We start from the raw sequence: 22,352 nt of genomic DNA, 5'->3' as shown, positions 1-22,352 counted from the left end.
GTTTTCTTTTTGTATTGAACACAGATCATCCCGTTTTCAATTTGATCGATTATTAACGTTTAAAAATACCTAACGTTGTATTACAAAAGTAGTTTGAAATGTTTTGGTAAAGTTTACATGTAACTTTTGAGATATTTTGTAGTGACGTTGTGCAAGTTGGAAGCTGTGTTTTTCTGGATGAAACGCGCCAAATAAATGGACATTTTGAATATATATCGACGGAATTAATCGAACAAAAGGACCATTTGTGATGTTTATGGGACATATTGGAGTGCCAACAAAAGAAGTTTGTCAAAGGTAAGGCATGAATTATATTTTTATTTCTGCGTTTTGTGTTGTGCCTGCAGTGTTGAAATATGCTACTCTCTTTGTTTACTGTTGTGCTATCATCAGATAATAGCATCTTATGCTTTCGCCGAAAAGCCTTTTTGAAATCTGACGTGTTGGCTCGAATCACAACGAGTGTAGCTTTAATTTGGTATCTTACATGTGTGATTTAATGAAAGTTAGATTTTTATAGTATTTTATTTGAATTTGGCGCTCTGCATTTTCCCTGGCTATTGGCCAGTCTGGACGATTGTGTCCCACCTACCCCAGAGAGGTTAAAAGCAGTGGTTCGCGCTTTCAGTTGTGCGCGAATGCTGCCATCAATCCACAATTTCTGGTTTGGGAATATTTTAATAGTTGCTGTGGGTACGACATCGCCGATGCACTTGCTAATAAACTCGGTCACCGAATCAGCGTATTCGTCAATGTTGTTGTTTGACGCAATGCGGAACATATCCCAATCCACGTGATCGAAGCAATCTTGAAGCGTGGAATCAGATTGGTCGGACCAGCGTTGAACAGACTTGAGCGCAGGAGCTTCCTGTTTTAGTCTCTGTCTATAGGCAGGGAGCAACAAAATGGAGTCGTGGTCAGCTTTTCCGAAAGGAGGGTGGGGGAGGGCCTTATATGCGTTGCGGAAGTTAGAATAACAATGATCTAGGGTTTTACCAGCCCTGGTAGCACAATCGATATGCTGATAGAATTTAGGGAGTCTTGTTTTCAGATTAGCCTTGTTAAAAATCCCCAGCTACAATGAATGCAGCCTCAGAATATGTGGTTTCCAGTTTACATAGAGTCAAATAAAGTTTGTTCAGGGCCATCGATGTGTCTGCTTGGGGGGGAATATATGCGGCTGTGATTATAATCGAAGAGAATTCTCTTGGTAGATAATGCGGTCGACATTTGATTGTGAGGAATTCTAAGTCAGGTGAACAGAAGGACTTGAGTTCCTGTATGTTGTTATGATCACACCACGTCTCGTTTATCATAAGGCATACCCCCCGCCCCTCTTCTTACTAGAAAGATGCTTTTTCTGTTGGCGCGATGCGTGAAGAAACCAGGTGGCTGTACCGACTCCGATAGCGTGTCTCGAGTGAGCCATGTTATCGTGAAGCATAGAACGTTACAGTCTCTTATGTCTCTCTGGAATGCTACCCTTCTCGGATTTCATCAACCTTGTTGTCAAGAGACTGGACATTGGCGAGTAGTATGCTCGGGAGAAGATGGCTCACTGTACAGACCTGGCCCCTTCACTTCACTCTGTAGGTACTCTTGACAATATCTTGAAATATAGTTTTTGGTTACTTGTTTTTAGTAATAAGTCATTTACTTGAGGGTAATGTATCATTTTACTTCTTGTTATGTTTTGGTTGTTACATCAGGGTCAGTATTCATAGTGTCTCAGTGTAGGAGTGTTGATCTCCATAGTGATGAGATGATTAACTAGGGTAAAAAAGACATGCAGACAAACATTGGAACACTGCAGTGTGTGTGTGTGTGTGTGTGTGTGTGTGTGTGTGTGTGTGTGTGGGGGGGAGTTGTACATTGCTAGACATGACCGCCTTGTTGACCTGATAGCCAGCTAGGTGAGACAAGTAGTCTCACCATCAGCACACATACATAAACATTCTTGTGTAAAGGGTCACCTTGTTGACCTGATAGCCAGCTAGGTGAGACAAGTAGTCTCACCATCAGCACACATGCATAAACATTCTTGTGTAAAGGGTCACCTTGTCAGCGCCGGAGAAGATGGCTGCCGTTTTATGGGCTCTTAACCAACTGTGCTATTTTGTTAGTTTTTTCTTGTTGTTTGTAACTTATTTTGTACATAATGTTGCTGCTACTGTCTCTTATAACCGAAAATAACTTCTGGAAATCAGAACAGCGATTACTCACCTTGAACTTAATGAAGAATTTTTCTTTAATGAGTTGGACGAGAGGGATTTACTCCAGACACCCGAACAGGCCCTCATCATCGTCATTCGCAGGTGAAAGAGACGGAAAAGATTTTGAGGAAGAAGATCGGGTGCCTTGTGACGAGTGGTTAATGTGCCGTTGCCATCTGTACTCTTGGCCAACGTACAATCGCTGGATAATAAATTGGACAAACTAAAATCACATATATCCTACCAATGGGACATTCAAAACTGTAATATCTTATGATTCACTGAGTCGTGGCTGAACGACGACATGAATAACACAGCTGCTGGGTAATAGGATAGTTTGGCAGGATAGAACAGCAGCCTCTGGTATGACAAGGGGTGGCGGTCTATGTATATTTGTAACAACAGCTGGTGCACGATATCTAAGGAAGTATCAAGGTTTTGCCCGCCTGAGGTAGAGTATCTAATGATAAGCTGTAGACCACACTATCTACCTAGAGAGTTTTCGTATTAATTTTTCGTAGCTGTCTACATACCACCACAGACCGATGCTGGCACTAAGACCACACTCAATGAGCTGTACACCGCCATGAGCAAACAGCAAAACTCTCATCCAGAGGCGGCGCTCCTAGTGGCCGGGGACTTTAACTTTTACCGAACCTCAACCCCGTATCCGGGATCACCCCCCACCCCCCACACACTGATTAGCATAGCTAGCATAGCTTCACAAGTAGATAGTAGCATCTAAATATCATTAAATCACAAGTCCAAGACACCAGATGAAAGATACAGATCTTGTGAATAAAGCCACCATTTCAGATTTTTAAAATGTTTTACAGGGAAGACAAAATATGTAAATCTATTAGCTAAACACGTTAGCAAAATACACCACTATTCTAACTCCATCAGTTTCTTACTCCTTCAGGTGCTATCACCAATTCGGCTCAACTAAGATATTGATAGCCAATAACCTATAAAAAAAACCATCAGATGACAGTCTGATAACATATTCATGGTATAGGATAGTTTTTGTTAGAAAAAAGTGCATATTTCAGGTAGAAATCACAGTTTACAATTGCACCGACCATCACAAATCGACTAGAATTACTAGATAGAGCAACGTGTATGACCAATTTACTCATCATAAAACATTTCATAAAAATAGACAAAGCATAGCAATGGAAAGACCCAGTTCTTGTGATTTCAGACCATATTTCAGATTTTCTAAGCGTTTTTCAGCGAAAACACAATAAATCGATAAGTTAGCATACTACATGTGCAAACGTTACCAGAGCATCGATTCCAGCCAAAGAGCGCTATAACGTCAACATCGCCAAAAGATATTAATTTTTTCACTAACCTTCTCAGAATTCTTCCGATGACACTCCTGTAACATCATTTTACAACATACATATACAGTTTGTTCGAAAAGGTGCATATTTAGCCATACAAAACCGTGGTTACACAATAAAAATACTAGGAAATCAAGCCTCAATATGTCTGACGTCATCTATCAGAGTGATCTAGTTTAATTGAAAGCTAATCATATACTTGACTAAAAAATACAGGGTTGACAGGAATCGAAAGACAAATTAGTTCTTAATGCAACCGCTGATTTACATTTGTAAAATTATCCTTACTTTTCAATACAGGGTTCGCCAAGTGAAGCTACACCAAACAAAATGGCGAAATATGCGTTTAAAATATTTCGACAGAACAACAATTTATCATATTAAATATTGCTTACTATGAGCTGTTCTTCCATCATATTCTTGGGCAATGTATCCTTTCTATGTTATAAACGTCTTTTGGTCGATAGATGTCCTCTGTCCTTCGAAATATCCACTAACGATCGAACGGGACCCCAAAACGTGTCCAAAGTTTCAGAGTGCACAACAAAGAAATTCCTCAAAATCGCACTAAACGGATATAATTTCCTATAAAACGGTTTAAATTAACTACCTTATGATGTTTCTAAGTCCTATATCGAATTAAATTACAGACGGATACATTTCAAGTTGATAACCGAGCCTGTGAAAATGGCGTCCGGAGGTCCCTTCCTGCGTAAGGGCGAGCGTCGAAAGGGGGGCTACTCTCACTCCTTGGTCTTTTATAACCTCTGAGAGCTACGGAGAAGGCCCATTCCACTTCTCATTGGTTACTGACATCCAGGGGAAGGCGGGTGCAGTTCGTGTCGTTCCATAGGATAGACAGAGACCTTAAAAACTGATCTGAAACCAGAGCTTCGCTCTCAGACCTTTCACTGTCTGTCATGGATTTCGCTGTAGAAAGAGTTCTGGGTCACCCACAGACATCATTCCAACTTTGTATGAAACTAGAAAGTGTTTTCTTTCCAATAGAATTAATAATATGCATATTGTACGAGCAAGAATTGAGTACTAGGCAGTTTAATTTGGAGACGACAAAATGCTAATTCGGAACAGCACCCCCTGTAGTCGCAAGAAGTTAATGCAGGGAAACTTTAATCTGTTTTACCTCATTTCCACCAGCATGTTAAATGTGCAACCAGAGGGAAAAAAACTCTGGGGCACTTTTACTCCACACACAGAGACGCATACACAGCTCTCCCTCGCCCTCCATTTGGCAAATCTGACCATAATTCTATCCTCCTGATTCCTGCTTAAAAGCAAAAATTAAAGCAGGAAGCACCAGTGACTCAGTCAATATAAAAGTGGTCAGATGAAGCAGATGTCAAGCTACAGGACTGTTTTGCTAGCACAGACTGGAAAATGTTCCTGGGATTCTTCTGATGGCATTGAGGAGTACATCACAGTCGTCACTGGCTTCCTCAATAAGTGCACTGATGATGTTGTCCCCACAGTGACTGTACGTACATACCCCAACCAGCAGCATTGGATTACAGGTAACATCCGCACTGAGCTAAAGGCTAGAGATGCTGCTTTCAAGGAGCGGGAAGCTTATAAGAAATCCCGCTATGCCCTCTGACGAACCATCAAACAGGCAAAAAGTCAATACAGGACTAAGATAGAATCGTACTACACTGGCTCCGACACTCGTCGGATGTGGCAGGGCTGGCAAACTATTACAGACTACAAAGTGAAGCACAGCCAAGAGTTGCCCGGTGAGCCTACCAGCCTACCAGTCGAGCTAAATTACAAGAGCCTACCAGACGAGCTAAATAACTTCAATGCTCGCTTCGAAGCTAGTAACACTGAAACATGCATGAGAACATCAGCTGTTCTGGACGACTGTGTGATCACGCTCTCCACAGCCGACGTATGACCTTTAAACAGGTCAACATTCACAGGGCCGCAGGGCCAGATGGATTACGAGGACGTGTACTCCTAGCATGTGCTGACCAACTGGCAAGTGTCTTCACTGACATTTTCAACCTCTCCCTGACCGAGTCTGTAATACCTACATGTTTCAAGCAGACCACCATAGTTCCTGTGCCCAAGAACACTAAGGTAATCTGCCTAAATGACTACCAATCCGTAGCACTGACATCTGTAGCCATGAAGTGCTTTGAAAGGCTGGTCATGGTTCACATCAACACCATTTTCCCAGAAACCCTAGACCCACTCCAATTTGCATACCGCCCCAACAGATCCACAGATGATGCAATCTCTATTGCACTCCACACCTGGACAAAAGGAACACCTATGTGAGAATGCTATTCATTGACTACAGCTCAGTGTTATACACCATAGTGCCCTCAAAGCTCATCACAAAGCTAAAGACCCTGTGACTAAACACTTCCCTTTGCAACTGGATCCTGGACTTCCTGATGAGCAGCCCCCAGGTGGTAAGGCTAGGTAGCAACACATCCGCCACGCTGATCCTCAACACGGGGCCCCTTCAGAGTTGCGTGCTCAGTCCCCTCCTGTACGTGAAGAGGGCACGACAAAACCCATTCCCCCTCAAGAGACTGAAAAGATTTGGCATGGGTTCTCAGATCCTCAAAAAGTTCTACAGCTGCACCATCGAGAGCATCCTGACTGGTTCCATCACTGCCAATAATATGGCAACTGCTTGGCCTCCGAACGCAAGGCACTACAGAGGGTAGTGAGAACGGCCCAGTACATCACTGTGGCCATGCTTCCTGCCATCCAGGACCTGTATACCAGGCGGTGTCAGAGGGAGGCCCTAAAAAAGTCTCCAGCCATCCTAGTCGTAGACTGTTCTCTCTGCTACCGCACGGCAAGCGGTACCAGAGTCCTGACTGATTGAGTATAGTACAGTCTGTCATGGAAAGAGCAGGTGTCCTTAATGTTATGTACACTCAGTGTATATATGACAAAAACAATTTGATTTGATTTGAAGCTGGTTTAATGTTGATGATGATGTGTTTTCCTGTGTGCCAAATACGCCAGATATTGTTGTTGTGGGGGGCCAGGGGGAGGTGCTCATTGTGGAAGTGGGCTGCTCATTTAACGGCTACATGGAGCAGGTCTGTGCTAGCTGGTGGCAGTGATATTTGTCCGTCTCGGCCACTCACACAGGCTTGCAGTGCGTGGCCTCCAATTTGCTGGCCTGACAAAAACTAGGGCAAAACAATTGGCTAGGTATTGCTCTGTTTCAGCTGACGTGGGCAGTCTAGCTGTTTGGAGAGGGAGGTGCTTTCTGTACCCTTAAGTGCCATGCATTCAGGGACCTTTGAAAAGTTCAATTTGATTGGTGATTCAAATATACTATTTAAAATGTGTGTGTGACACAGTGGCTTTAGCTGAGGGCCCTTTAGGACCAGACTTATAGGTAGTAGGGTTGACATCTATACTGTGTAGGATGTGTGTTTTAACTTTCTACATCCATAACAACCAGCTCTCTAGACTTTGATACAGACTCCATGGGCCTTATGGGCCTTCACTACAGATGGTGTCTGTGTGTGTGTGTGTCTGTGTCTGTGTCTGTGTCTGTGTGTTTGTGTGTGTGTCACACGTGTAGAGAGTCAGGAGGCAGTTGCAGGTTTAGAACTACTGAAATCTATTAAAATAGTAAAGTACTCAGGAAATAGCAGGAAAACAAGCAACATTTACAATGACCGACAAAGACAAATGACAGAGGGAGTATATATACAGTGATAGAGTGGGGATTGGAACCAGGTGCGTGTGATGAAGACGAACAAGTCCGGGGTTGATTAGTGAAGGGTGTTTGCCAGCAGCAGGTTCGGCAGCAACTAGAAGGCCGGCGACGCCGAACGCCTGAGCTGAACAGGAGGGCGAGCCAAAGCGAAGGATGGTGTTGCTGTGTGTGTGTGTGTGTGTGTGTGTGTGTGTGTGTGTGTGTGTGTGTGTGTGTGTGTGTGTGTGTGTGTGTGTGTGTGTGTGTGTGTGTGTGTGTGTGTGTGTGTGTGTGTGTGGGTGTTTGGGTGTGTGTGTGTTTGGGTGTGCGTGTGTGCATGTTTGTGAGTCACTTGCTGTTTAGCCTCACAGCTTGGGGATAGTAGCTATCATTGAACCTTGTGGTCAGAAATATGTGTTTACAGTACTACAGATTTGTTCAATAAGTGATTGTTGTTGTTTATAATGATGATGACTATTGTATACATTAGGAAATTATTTTTGCATCATACATCATGTCAGCTTAAACAGACAGACGTAGACAGACATACAACACGTCACACACATTACAGACAGACAGTAATCACATAGACAACCATAAAGCACAATACAACACAACACAATATGAGCCTGGTTCATTTTCAGTAATGAGGCCCTGTACCCCATTTACAGTTTCTACTTCAATGTATCAGGTGTATCAGCTATAGAGTGAGTTGTTGTTTATGTTTCTAAGACTGCAGGGTGGGAGATGCAACAATGTCCTTGAGAACAGCAGGAAGTGTGTTGGTGGTCTTTCTCTGGTCTGTGACAGGTATGGTCTCATTCATAACTTGATATGTTTGTCAATCTACAGACTTTTGTAAAATATTAAAATTACATTTGTGTTTTATTATTCTGGTGTGTTCTGTTAGGCGTCTCCACTTCACTTCAGTAGTTATCTTTCACACCTCATTTACCTTACTGAATGATGCTTATGTGTTTTCCAATCACACTCAACTCAGCAACTATGGCAACAAAGTACGGACAAAACCTATACTGTTAGTGTGAGCCAATTGGCATTGGCTTAATGTAATACCCTTGTGTTCTGTGACTGTATTTCAGTGGTACTGGGTCAGGATGGCTGGAGTGTGTTTTACACCACTCAGAGTATCTGTGCCTTGAAGGGGTCAACAGTGGAGCTGACCTGCTCTTTCAGCTATCCCAGAGGTCATAACGTCACATCAACCTTCTGGTTCACTAAAATGGAGACTGAAGATATAGGTCAGGACCCAGAGAATGCAGGTCGTCTGGAGTATCATGGGAATAAGAAGAAAGACTGTACACTGAGAATCACAGACCTGAGAGAGAGAGACTCAGCTACGTACAAGTTCATCTTTATAACAGATCAGACAAGAGGGAGATATTATGGTGATCCTGGAGTCACTCTGTCTATAACAGGTACAGTTACATTTAATATAGTTAAACTGTTGAATTCCATTTTGTTCTGGAAGTTTGTCTTGTATTTATGTCTGGTTGTATTTATGTCTGTATAATATAGGATTTCTTCCATCTTTGTATTAGAGTGATAAGTCAGTGATGAAGGGATTTACAGTGATATTGTTTTTTCTCCAGGTCTTCAGGTGAAGGTGACTGGTGGACATCAGGATAAGACACTGACCTGTATCACCACCTGTACTCTGACTGACAACCCCACCTACATCTGGTACAAGAACGGACAACATCTAGATGAGAGCACCTCCCCCCAGTACAAAGACCCAGTCTCCAGTAACTATGAAGACAGCTACTCCTGTGCTGTAAAAGGCCATGATGTTCTCCACTCTCCTGCAGTGTGTGAGTGTGAATCTAATATGGAATCTAATACAGCATGTTTGTACTACGTCCTTTTGGTCTCACTGTGTAATGTGATAGGGCTTGGCATTTATGAACATATCTGAAAGTACAGTATAATGTACTCATGTGATTCCATTATGTTTTAGGTGTCCAGGGTTGGAGCTGCAACAGAGTGACTTACACCAAGAGGAAAATCTGTGCCTTGAAGGGGTCAACAGTGAATATATCCTGTACTTATTTCAGTCTTTATAACATCACATCATCACTCTGGTTTAGTCCTAAACAGAGGGACAGCTGGAGGGATGAGTTGATCCCTGAGGACCTAACCACAGACCCAGGGTATGCAGGTCGTGTGGAATATGTTGGAGAGAAGGAGAGAGGTCACTTCACCCTGAGAATCACAGATCTGAGAGAGGAGGACTCTGCTGAGTACAAGTTCATATTCAACACACAAACCTCAGGATGGGGATACAGCTTCCCTGGAACAACTCTGACTGTCACAGGTAACAGTGAACACATGATCATGTTTATACATACAGGATCATGTTTATACATACAGGATCATATTTATACATACAGGATCATGTTTATACATACAGGATCATGTTTATACATACAGGATCATATTTATACATACAGGATCATGTTTATACATACATTTCTATTTGATGTTTAATTATCTTTTTTTTAAATCCATAATACACTATTGGTTTAATTATGTTATTGTCATTGACTCTGTATTCAGACCTGCAGGTGAAGGTGACTCCTGCCACAGAGGCAGGGAAGAGGACACTGACCTGTAGCACCTCCTGTACTCTGACTGACAACCCCACCTACATCTGGTACAAGAACGGACACAAAGTAAAGGAGGACACTTCCAGCCTGTACTCAGACTCCTTTAGTGATGCAGACAGTTACTCCTGTGCTGTAAAAGACCATGCGGATCTCCACTCTCCTGCAGTGTGTAAGTGTGGACTTTTACATACAACATTTGTTTCAGGTTGTCAGACAATCATTATTTAATTTACTGTGAATGTGATGTTCACTTCTGCTTTAGTTGCGTATGCTTTGCCAGGCAGTATTGAACGAGCTTCAAGATATATAATCAAATTCATGAAAATGCACTCAATGGATGAATTTACTTCTACCAGATACCTTTCATTACGTTTTTGCACTTGTACACCATTGCACTACTTTTTGAGCACTGAAGACCCATGAAAAAAAAAAAAGTTTAAAAACTACAAAGCTGAGGGGATAGTCACTTCCTGGTTACTTTCACAGCATATAATTTAAACATTGTTGATACATTTTTTTCATTTATATTTGCAGGTGGCGTGCCCTGATTGGCGTCACTCGTTAGTCAGTATGTGTTACAACTGTGCTGGCATGTGGAGGTTTATTTTGTTTGCCTCTTCTTGGGCAAATCATGTGGGCGCTCATGTCTTTTTGGTTCCAGTTGTTGTTGATAGTCAATTTTCAATGGACACCCCCATGAGTGTCTTTCAGAACCCACTGGTCTCATTGTTGTCTTTGTCAGTGACTCTTTTATTAATTCCCACTTTTGTTTTGGTTACATTTTAGGTTTTCTTGCTGGGGAACGTAACAGCATAAGTGTATACAGTAGATATTGTAATTAAGAATTTAATAAAGGTGTTATATTGTCTTGTATTTCAGGTCAGAAGTGTTGGAGTGTGACTTACACCACTCAGAGTATCTGTACCTTGAAGGGCTCAACAGTGGAGCTGTCCTGCTCTTACACATATCCCAGAGGTACAGTCACAACAACCTTCTGGTTCACTAAATGGGGGACTGGTGTAGAACCTAAAGATCTAGGTCAGGACCCAGAGTATGCAGGTCGTCTGGAGTATCATGGGGATAAGGAGAAAGACTGTACCCTGAGAATCACAGACCTGAGAGAGAGAGACTCAGCTACGTACAGGTTCAGATTATTAACAGATCAGGAAGGAGGGAAATATACTGGCAGTCCTGGAGTCACTCTGTCTGTCACAGGTACAGTTACATTCAATATAGTTAAACTGTTGAATTCCATTTATTTCAGGACAATTGTCTTGGTTTGTATTTATGTCTGTATAACATAGGGTTTCTTCCATCTTTGTATTAGAGTGATAAGTCAGTGATAAAGGGATTTACAGTGATATTGTTTTTTTCTCCAGGTCTTCAGGTGAAGGTGACTGGTGGACATCAGGATAAGACACTGACCTGTATCACCACCTGTACTCTGACTGACAACCCCACCTACATCTGGTACAAGAACGGACACAAAGTAAAGGAGGACACTTCCAGCCTGTACTCAGACTCCTTTAGTGATGCAGACAGTTACTCCTGTGCTGTAAAAGGCCATGAGGATCTCCACTCTCCTGCAGTGTGTAAGTGTGGAGTTTTACATACAACATTTGTTTCAGGTTGTCAGACAATCATTATTTAATTTGCTGTGAATGTGACATCCACTTCTGCTTTAGTTCCATATGCTTTGCCACACAGTGTTGAACGAGCTTCAAGATATATAATCAAATTCATGAAAATGCAGTCAATGGATGAATTTACTTCTACCAAATACCTTTCATCACGTTTTTGCACTTGTACACCATTGCACTACTTTTTGGGCAGTGAAGACCCATGAAAAATAACTACCAAAGTTTAAAAACTACAAAGCTGAGGGGATAGTCACTTCCTGGTTACTTTCACAGCATATGATTTTAACATTGTTGATATTTATTTTTCATTTATATTTGGAGGTGGGGTGCCCCGATTGGCGTCACTCGTTAGTCAGTATGTGTTACAACTGTGCTGGCATGTGGGGTTTTATTTTGTTTGCCTCTTCTTGGGCAAATCTTGTGGGCGCTCATGTCTTTTTGGTTCCAGTTGTTGTTGATAGTCAATTTTCAATGGACACCCCCATGAGTGTCTTTCAGAACCCACTGGTCTCATTGTTGTCTTTGTCAGTGACTCTTTTATTAATTCCCACTTTTGTTTTGGTTACATTTTAGGTTTTCTTGCTGGGGAACGTAACAGCATAAGTGTATACAGTAGATATTGTAATTAAGAATTTAATAAAGGTGTTATATTGTCTTGTATTTCAGGTCAGAAGTGTTGGAGTGTGACTTACACCCATCAGAAGATCTGTGCCTTGAAGGGGTCAACAGTGAACATATCCTGCTCTTACACATATCCCAGTAATCATGAGATCAAAAAAGCTTTCTGGTTTACTAAATGGTCTGTTATGGATGCTGAAGATCTGAGCTCAGTGCCAGGGTATGAGGGTCATATAGAGTACCGTGGGGATAAGGAGAATAACTGTACTATGAGAATCACAGACCTGAGATTGAGTGACTCTGCTGGGTACAGGTTCAGATTCATAACATCTGGAGGAAAGTTTTCTGGCTCACCTGTCTCCCTGACTGTTACAGGTAATCTGTCACTCATCTCACATCTATGACACATATCTAGATAGCTGTAATGTGAGTGTTTTGTATGTATGCTAATGAGTATGTTGTGTTTTAATCTGTTTTATTGATTCTATGGAACCCAGGACTTCCTGGAAAACAGTGGAAATGATTACAGAGTTTACTGTCCTGGCTAAATATATCAAATTAATGACCGTAATTACCTTATTAAAAATGCAGTCATACAGACACTGTAGTGTTATGTAACAGGGAAAAAAACGAATATAATATTTCACATAAGAGGACATATATAGGAGGAAAATAATGATTTGTTTCATTTTATTCTAGATGTTGTGTTGGAGATGGATCCTACATCTGTGTCAGAGAGGGAGAATGTCACACTGACATGTAGAACCAAATGTACACTGGACCCCATCACAGTCTACAGTTGGTATAAGAATGGACAGCCTTTACCAAACAGCAACACCTACTCTCCTGTCTATAGCCTATTCTCAGTCAGCAGTGAGGATACAGGCAGATACTCCTGTGCTGTAGAAGGCCATGAGGATCTCCCCTCTGCTGAAGAGACTCTCACTGTCACATGTAAGTACATTGGAGGATTCGATGTCCAGTTTGATATACTGATCATGCTGATACTTGAATTTAGAGTAGATTGTTTCCACATAAATATATCTATCAATACATATTTTAGTGTGTAACATCCTGTCAGTCCCTGACCATAGAGAGCCCTCGGTTCTCTATGGTGTTTAGGTCAGAGCGTGACTAGGGGGGTGTTCTAGTCATTTATTTTCTATGTGGCTGGTTTGTATGGTTCCCAATTAGAGGCAGCTGGTAATCATTGCCTCTAATTGGGGATCATATTTAGGAAGCCCTTTTTCCCACCTGCTTTGTGGGATATTGTTTTTGAGTGAGTGCATGTTGCACCTCAGTACTGCACGGTCGTTGTTTGTTTCTTGGTTTATTTTAAGTTTCACTAAAAATAAAGATGTGGAACTCCAATCACGCTGCGTCTTGGTCCGTCTCTCCACACGATCGTGACACATCCATTTCCCTGAATGTGCATTACCACAATGTCATCATTATTTTTAGTGATTCTGTTTCAGAATTTCTTTTGCTCTGAATTAATAATTTATTATAATTTATAAATTATTTCAAACTCATCCGTAAAATGTAAACACAAGTGTTGCTATAAATAAATGTATTTTACACCAGATGGTCCAAGGAACACCTCAGTGTCAGTCAGTCCCTCTGGTGAAATAGTGGAGGGCAGTTCAGTGACTCTGACCTGCAGCAGTGATGCCAACCCACCTGTGGACAAATACACCTGGTACTTTCAAAATGAGACTTTTCTAAATGGATTTGGACAGATCTACAACATAAGTAACTTCAAGTCTAAGGACAATGGACATTACCACTGTGAGGCCTGGAATGGTAGAGGATCTAGGAACTCTACAGCTCTGATGATCTTTTTACCAGGTGAAGATTCATCTTATATATTTCAACACAAAATGACGTTTCAAACTAATATTAATAATTATAATTTGGCTTATGATGTTTTTTAATTATATATACGTTGAGATGAGATCCCTTAACAAACATTGTATTATTGTCCTGTACTACGTTTATTTTCAGTTTATAACATGCCAGCACTCGTATCATCTACATTATCTTTTAGAGAAACAGTCCTCAGTTCTGACTGCAGCTGTAGGAATCATAGTGGTTGTTCTGGTTCTCATCCTCTGTCTCTCTGGACTCATGTGGTTCAGGTGAGTGATCTTTTAACGATTATTTCACTCTAACACTTTTTATTAACTTAATCATTGATTGATTCATTCATTCTTTCAAGAATAAATTCATTAATTAATTTAAAAACAGAAAGAAGGCCTCCAAATCCACCTCTGACACAAGAGACACATCAGAGAATGTACAGGTGAGTCTTATTATCATATTGTTTGTATTGCTTTGTGGGACATTTCTACTCATTATGTTGTCTGTTCTCTCTCTCCATCAGGGAGACTCTAGTCCAGTGTATGAAAACATCTCAAGCATGACCATGACCCCTACTGCAGCACAGACAGCGGCCACCGTGGACCAGGACGACGTTCACTATGCCAGCGTCCACTTCTCTCGCTTCAAAAACCAGGAAGTGCCTCTGTACTCCACCGCCCAGCTGTGTAAACCCCAGAAACAGGAAGAGGATGTCCAGTACGATGTTGTGAAATTCAACTGCCCCAGTAACTCCAACCGGTGAGCATATTCTGCCATTACAACAACAGTGCCAATTCTAGAGCATTGTGGATACACCACATTAAAGCAGAAGTTGGCTTTTTTACAACCAAATTTATATTTTTTATTTGAACACATTAAATTGTGTCATTCCAAACGTTATCAACAACGTTATATTCCATTGTGTGACTCGTGCTGTTTCCCCGTCCAACTGTTCCATTCTCAGTGTATCATGCTGCTAGAACGGACGAGAAGCATCGTTCAAGTCTCAACAACATGGAACATAACGTTGTGGATTAAGTTCTGAATGACACAACTTCATGTGTACAACATGTAAAGACCTGCATCACTACAGACTACTTAGAGCTTTTTAGTTTCTAAAAGGATGTTTTGGGGTGTTTTTGGAGCCACTTACTGAACAACGAGGATGAGGAAGTGAATAGCTGCTTGGGGATAGTTTCTCAAAAACAAGTGAATTCACAAAGAAAATCTGACCCTCCTATAACATCCCAGTTCCATATGTGTTTAGATTTGGTTGTAAACAAGCTTTATTCTTGATTACAGCTCATTCATATGCTGCTGCTTATTGGACGAGAAGACCATGACATCATTAATAAGTGAAAGAGTTGACCCCTAGTGGCCACTAGTGATGTCATTTCCTTACAAACCCAACAATATAATGAGAGAGGTGGTTTTGAGGAACTGTCTGTGTTCCAAATGGAACCCTATTCCCTATTTAGTGCACTACTTTTCACCAGAGCCATATAGGCCTTGGTCAAAGTAATGCACTATAAAGAGTATATGAAGTTTTTTTGAGGGGAAGCGGATTGTGTTTAATTTCTGTTTCTCTCTCTTCAGACCCACGGCAGCACAAGCAGCTGAGGACTCCTCTGAGATCTATAGTAGAGTCAACAAACCCAGAAGACCTGAACACAACAAACCCAGAACCCAGAAGAGCTGAACACAACAAACCCAGAAGACCTGAACACAACAAACCCAGAACCAGGAAGACCTGAACATTACAAACCCAGAACCAGGAAGACCTGAACATTACAAACCCAGAAACAAGAAGACTTGAACATTACAAACTCTGAACCAGGAAGACCTGAACATTACAAACCCAGAACCAAGAAGACCTGAACATTACAAACCCAGAACCAAGAAGACCTGAACACAAGTTTGACAGGAACCCTGTATATCTGGACCTGTCTAGTCCAACTAAGTGTTATAATAATATATCATGATATGCCATTTAGAAACACTTTTATCCAAAGTGACTTATTCTGCATGGATCCATCTTTCATGCCGGTGGCCCCATTGGGAATTGAACCCATACACCAGGCTCTACCAACACACAGGACTACTGTATTCACACTTAGTTGGAGTGCTGATCTAGGGTCAGCACCATGCTCTACCAACTGAGACACAGGACTACTGTATTCACACTTAGTTGGAGAGCTGATCTAGGGTGTGTTTTGCCTTTTTAAACTATGATGAATAAGAGGGGGAACCTTGTAAATACTTTTTATGTTAAATATTTTTACATGGAACAAATAGTAACATGGAACAGAATCTGAACACAATAACTTTGCTTTGTATTTCTGAAATAGCCTCGATGTCCAGTTATATTTTATATGAAGGCTGAGAACATTATAAATATATGTTTTAATTTCTTCTTGATGTTCGCTCACAGGAACAATACTTCTATTCTACAGTACTGCACCATTCTGTTACATTCTACAGTAATATTCTGATACATTCTACAGTCCTGTACTGTACTATTATGTTACATTCTACAGTACTGTACTATTCTGTTACATTCTACAGTCCTGTACAATTCTATTACATTCTACAGTAATATTCTGATACATTCTCCAGTAATATTCTGATACATTCTACAATACTGTACTATTCTATTACATTCTACAGTAATATTCTGATAATAGTACTGTACAGGACTGTAGAATGTATGTTACATTCTACAGTACTGTACTATTCTATTACATTCTACAGTACTGTACTATTCTGTTACATTCTACAGTACTGTACTATTCTATTACATTCTACAGTAATATTCTGATACATTCTACAATACTGTACTATTCTATTACATTCTACATTACTGTACTATTCTATTACGGTACATTCTTCAGTACTATTCTATTGCAGTATACTGTACTATTCTAGTATGTTAAACAGTCATATTCTATTACAGTTCTGTACTATTACAGTACTGTACCATTCTATTACAGTATACAGTACTGTTTCTATTATATTACATTATACTGTACTATTCTATTACATTCTACAGTCCTGTACTATTCTATTACATTCTACAGTCCTGTACTATTCTATTACATTATACAGTCCTGTACTATTCTATTACATTATACAGTCCTGTACTATTCTATTACAGTACTGTTAGATGATACATAATATATGTTTACTTGGTTTGTTCATATACATTTATTATTGGTTTTATGGCAAAGTTATGGTAGTATTTTGCCTCAAGGTTCTGATGCAACCTTATCACTTTGTAGTGTCTGTGAATGTCATTAATGTGATGGCATGCTATTTTATTAAATCGATTACCTAACGTTTAATTGATTACGTGATTGAATTAAATCTTGCAACAATTACCTCAGTAATAACCTGGGGCACCACGGAGAATATTATTTAAAGGAGTTCCGTCTTCTGAATGAACTCTTACAGATCTAAATCTCTTACATTTCAGTCATCAATTATTCTTTACCTCATTCAGTCTCATCTGAACGTCGTAAAATTATTGGTTATCTGCACGAACTCTGGTTTCCATAATGAATCAGCAATATACAAATTGGCTTATATATTTACTAACTAAATAATCACACAGAATTCCGTAAACAAACAGTAGATATTGGGCCGGAAGGGAGAGTGGAGATCCATGGAGGGGTACGTTTTACCCCCCTGACAGCCCTAATGAGTCTGTGTTTGGGGATAGAGGAGAGCTAGGGGTGGAGGCTGTGGGGCTAAATATGGGCACCCTGTCCAGAAATTCCTCAGTGGTGACCACACCATCTTTGTTCTTGTCCATTTTCTAACAGAGAAACAGTTGAATATGCAACCCTTTCTCCTCCCCGAGGGTGTCTCAGGAGGAGTGGGATATGCAACAAACACATTTCCATTTCACACCACACACACTGTACAGGATACACACTTACACCTGAAACAGGACAAATATAAGCAACCTCTATTTGACCTTTTGGTTGTTCACAAAGTCAGAATGCAACAATAAGGAGCTAATGTCTAGAGGGTCCTTTTAAAACCCTTGTGAAAAACAATGGATGTAGACTTATCTAACCCTGGGGCCTGGATCCAATTAGAAACCGTGCTAAAGCATTTAAAGGTCATTTCCATTTGAGCCGACATCTGCTGTGTTTACCTTGAATGTGATCTCCACTAACACAGGAACTCTGCCTTTAAATAAAAGCATTGTCTACAAGCACATTAGGATTGAATCAAGGCCCACAGTGGATTCAGAAAGTATTCAGACACCTTGGCTTTTTCCACATTTTGTTAAGTTACAGCCTTATTCTAAAATGGATGAAATTGTTTATTTTCCCCTGAATCTACAGACAATACCCATTAATGACAAAGCAAAAACAGGTTTAAAAATGTTTTGCAAACATATAAAAAAAATACTGAAATATCACATTTACATAAGTGTTCAGACCTGTGGTTAGTTCTGTTACCTGGAATAAGTTGTCGATATGCTCAATTGGTAAATATTTCTGAATACAGGGGTACGTTTTTTATATTATTTAACAAAGTAAGTTGACTGAGAACACATTCTCATTTACAGCAGCGACCTGGGGAATAGTTACAGGGAGAGGAGGGGGATGAATCAGACAATTGGAAGCTGGGGGAGATTAGGTGACCGTGATGGTATGAGGGACAGATTGGGAATTTAGCCAGGACACCAAGGGTTAACACCCCTAATCTTATGATAAGTCCCATGGGATCTTTAGTGACCAGAGAGTCAGGACACCCGTTTAGCATCCAATCTGAAAGGCGGCACCCTACACAGGGCAATGTCCCCAATCACTGCCCTGGGACATTGGGATCTTTTTTTAGACCAGAGGAAAGAGTGCCTCCTACTGGCCCTCCAACACCACTTCCAGCAGCATCTGGTCTCCCATCCAGGGACCAACCCTGCTTAGAATCAATCCAGCAGTGGGATGCAGGGTGGTATGCTGCTGACAAACACATTCCCATCATACTGTATCATAGATGGAGTGCATGATGTCAGTCATCCCCTGGAACGAACACCCCCCCCCCCCCCCGGTCAAAAGTATTGCACCATATAGGGATTAGGGTGCCATTTGAGACAGAAACAGTGTAACAGAATATGACATTGACATGTTGTACCAATACAGACATCAGTTTGTAGCAGTGTTGTTAGAGAGAGGTAAAGAGAAATGTTTTATGTTCGGGCGCCAGACAGGTATTAACCTGTTGAACTGAAAAGAGTAGGATAGATAGAGAACCACTGCCAGACAGGTATTAACCTGCTGAACTGAAAAGAGTAGAATAGATAGAGAACCAGTACCAGACAGGTATTAACCTGCTGAACTGAAAAGAGTAGGATAGATAGAGAACCACTACCAGACAGGTATTAACCTGCTGAACTGAAAAGAGTAGGATAGATAGAGAACCACTACCAGACAGGTGTTAACCTGCTGAACTGAAAAGAGTAGGATAGATAGAGAACCACTACCAGACAGGTATTAACCTGCTGAACTGAAAAGAGTAGAATAGATAGAGAACCACTACCAGACAGGTATTAACCTGTTGAACTGAAAAGAGTAGGATAGATAGAGAACCACTACCAGACAGGTATTAACCTGCTGAACTGAAAAGAGTAGAATAGATAGAGAACCACTACCAGACAGGTATTAACCTGCTGAACTGAAAAGAGTAGGATAGATAGAGAACCACTACCAGACAGGTATTAACCTGCTGAACTGAAAAGAGTAGGATAGATAGAGAACCACTACCAGACAGGTATTAACCTGCTGAACTGAAAAGAGTAGGATAGATAGAGAACCATTACCAGACAGGTATTAACCTGCTGAACTGAAAAGAGTAGGATAGATAGAGAACCACTACCAGACAGGTATTAACCTGCTGAACTGAAAAGAGTAGGATAGATAGAGAACCACTACCAGACAGGTATTAACCTACTGAACTGAAAAGAGTAGGATAGATAGAGAACCACTACCAGACAGGTGTTAACCTGCTGAACTGAAAAGTGTAGGATAGAGAACCAGTACCAGACAGGTATTAACCTACTGAACTGAAAAGAGTAGGATAGAGAACCAGTACCAGACAGGTATTAACCTGCTGAACTGAAAAGAGTAGGATAGATAGAGAACCAGTACCAGACAGGTATTAACCTGCTGAACTGAAAAGAGTAGGATAGATAGAGAACCACTACCAGACAGGTATTAACCTGTTGAACTGAAAAGAGTAGGATAGATAGAGAACCACTACCAGACAGGTATTAACCTGCTGAACTGAAAAGAGTAGGATAGTTAGAGAACCACTACCAGACAGGTATTAACCTGCTGAACTGAAAAGAGTAGGATAGATAGAGAACCACTACTAGACAGGTATTAACCTGCTGAACTGAAAAGAGTAGGATAGATAGAGAACCACTACCAGACAGGTATTAACCTGCTGAACTGAAAAGAGTAGGATAGATAGAGAACCACTACCAGACAGGTATTAACCTGTTGAACTGAAAAGATTAGGATAGATAGAGAACCACTACCAGACAGGTATTAACCTGCTGAACTGAAAAGAGTAGAATAGATAGAGAACCACTACCAGACAGGTATTAACCTGCTGAACTGAAAAGAGTAGGATAGATAGAGAACCACTACCAGACAGGTATTAACCTGCTGAACTGAAAAGAGTAGGATAGATAGAGAACCACTACCAGACAGGTATTAACCTGCTGAACTGAAAAGAGTAGGATAGATAGAGAACCACTACCAGACAGGTATTAACCTGCTGAGCTGAAAAGAGTAGGATAGATAGAGAACCACTACCAGACAGGTATTAACCTGCTGAACTGAAAAGAGTAGGATAGATAGAGAACCACTACCAGACAGGTATTAACCTGCTGAACTGAAAAGAGTAGGATAGATAGAGAACCACTACCAGACAGGTATTAACCTGCTGAACTGAAAAGAGTAGAATAGATAGAGAACCACTACCAGACAGGTATTAACCTGCTGAACTGAAAAGAGTAGAATAGATAGAGAACCACTACCAGACAGGTATTAACCTGCTGAACTGAAAAGAGTAGGATAGATAGAGAACCACTACCAGACAGGTATTAACCTGCTGAACTGAAAAGAGTAGGATAGATAGAGAACCACTACCAGACAGGTATTAACCTGCTAAACTGAAAAGAGTAGGATAGATAGAGAACCACTACCAGACAGGTATTAACCTGCTGAACTGAAAAGAGTCGAATAGATAGAGAACCAGTACCAGACAGGTATTAACCTGCTGAACTGAAAAGAGTAGGATAGATAGAGAACCACTACCAGACAGGTACCAGACAGGTATTAACCTGTTGAACTGAAAAGAGTAGAATAGATAGAGAACCACTACCAGACAGGTATTAACCTGCTGAACTGAAAAGAGTAGGATAGATAGAGAACCACTACCAGACAGGTATTAACCTGCTGAACTGAAAAGAGTAGAATAGATAGAGAACCAGTACCAGACAGGTATTAACCTGCTGAACTGAAAAGAGTAGGATAGATAGAGAACCACTACCAGACAGGTATTAACCTGCTGAACTGAAAAGAGTAGGATAGATAGAGAACCACTACCAGACAGGTATTAACCTACTGAACTGAAAAGAGTAGGATAGATAGAGAACCACTACCAGACAGGTGTTAACCTGCTGAACTGAAAAGTGTAGGATAGAGAACCAGTACCAGACAGGTATTAACCTACTGAACTGAAAAGAGTAGGATAGAGAACCAGTACCAGACAGGTATTAACCTGCTGAACTGAAAAGAGTAGAATAGATAGAGAACCACTACCAGACAGGTATTAACCTGCTGAACTGAAAAGAGTAGGATAGATAGAGAACCACTACCAGACAGGTATTAACCTACTGAACTGAAAAGAGTAGGATAGATAGAGAACCACTACCAGACAGGTATTAACCTGCTGAACTGAAAAGAGTAGGATAGATAGAGAACCACTACCAGACAGGTATTAACCTGCTGAACTGAAAAGAGTAGAATAGATAGAGAACCACTACCAGACAGGTATTAACCTGCTGAACTGAAAAGAGTAGGATAGATAGAGAACCACTACCAGACAGGTATTAACCTGCTGAACTGAAAAGAGTAGGATAGATAGAGAACCAGTACCAGACAGGTATTAACCTGCTGAACTGAAAAGAGTAGGATAGATAGAGAACCACTACCAGACAGGTATTAACCTGCTGAACTGAAAAGAGTAGAATAGATAGAGAACCACTACCAGACAGGTATTAACCTGCTGAACTGAAAAGAGTAGGATAGATAGAGAACCACTACCAGACAGGTATT

The 22,352-nt window shown here is 40.9% G+C and overlaps 1 protein-coding gene across 1 annotated transcript; it reads left to right on the top strand.

Moving 5' to 3' along the window:
* Window positions 1-8,008: 8,008 nt before the first annotated feature.
* On the top strand, window positions 8,009-16,188 carry LOC129842984 (sialoadhesin-like). Its single transcript, XM_055911705.1, has 15 exons — window positions 8,009-8,063; window positions 8,354-8,689; window positions 8,864-9,082; window positions 9,229-9,585; window positions 9,828-10,094; window positions 10,757-11,092; window positions 11,257-11,270; window positions 11,355-11,469; window positions 12,184-12,245; window positions 12,801-13,089; window positions 13,720-13,983; window positions 14,183-14,273; window positions 14,383-14,437; window positions 14,519-14,754; window positions 15,592-16,188. The coding sequence occupies exons 1-15, from the start codon at window positions 8,009-8,011 to the stop codon at window positions 15,692-15,694; spliced, it is 2,799 nt and encodes a 932-aa protein (XP_055767680.1). The 3' UTR covers window positions 15,695-16,188.
* The last annotated feature ends 6,164 nt before the right edge of the window (window positions 16,189-22,352 follow it).

The sequence above is a fragment of the Salvelinus fontinalis genome, unplaced genomic scaffold, assembly GCF_029448725.1.
Source record: "Salvelinus fontinalis isolate EN_2023a unplaced genomic scaffold, ASM2944872v1 scaffold_0083, whole genome shotgun sequence".
Taxonomy (NCBI): domain Eukaryota; kingdom Metazoa; phylum Chordata; class Actinopteri; order Salmoniformes; family Salmonidae; genus Salvelinus; species Salvelinus fontinalis.
This window is presented reverse-complemented; position numbering and strand designations above follow the sequence as displayed.

What these genes read in the sequence shown, in the direction of transcription:
- LOC129842984 (XM_055911705.1), top strand. Translation starts at nt 8,009, where the DNA reads ATGTCCTTGAGAACAGCAGGAAGTGTGTTGGTGGTCTTTCTCTGGTCT. An exon ending in TCTCCACTCTCCTGCAGTGT is followed by an intron (nt 11,470 to 12,183) that starts GTAAGTGTGGAG and finishes CTTGTATTTCAG; the next exon opens with GTCAGAAGTGTTGGAGTGTG. An exon ending in AGAGACTCTCACTGTCACAT is followed by an intron (nt 13,090 to 13,719) that starts GTAAGTACATTG and finishes ATTTTACACCAG; the next exon opens with ATGGTCCAAGGAACACCTCA.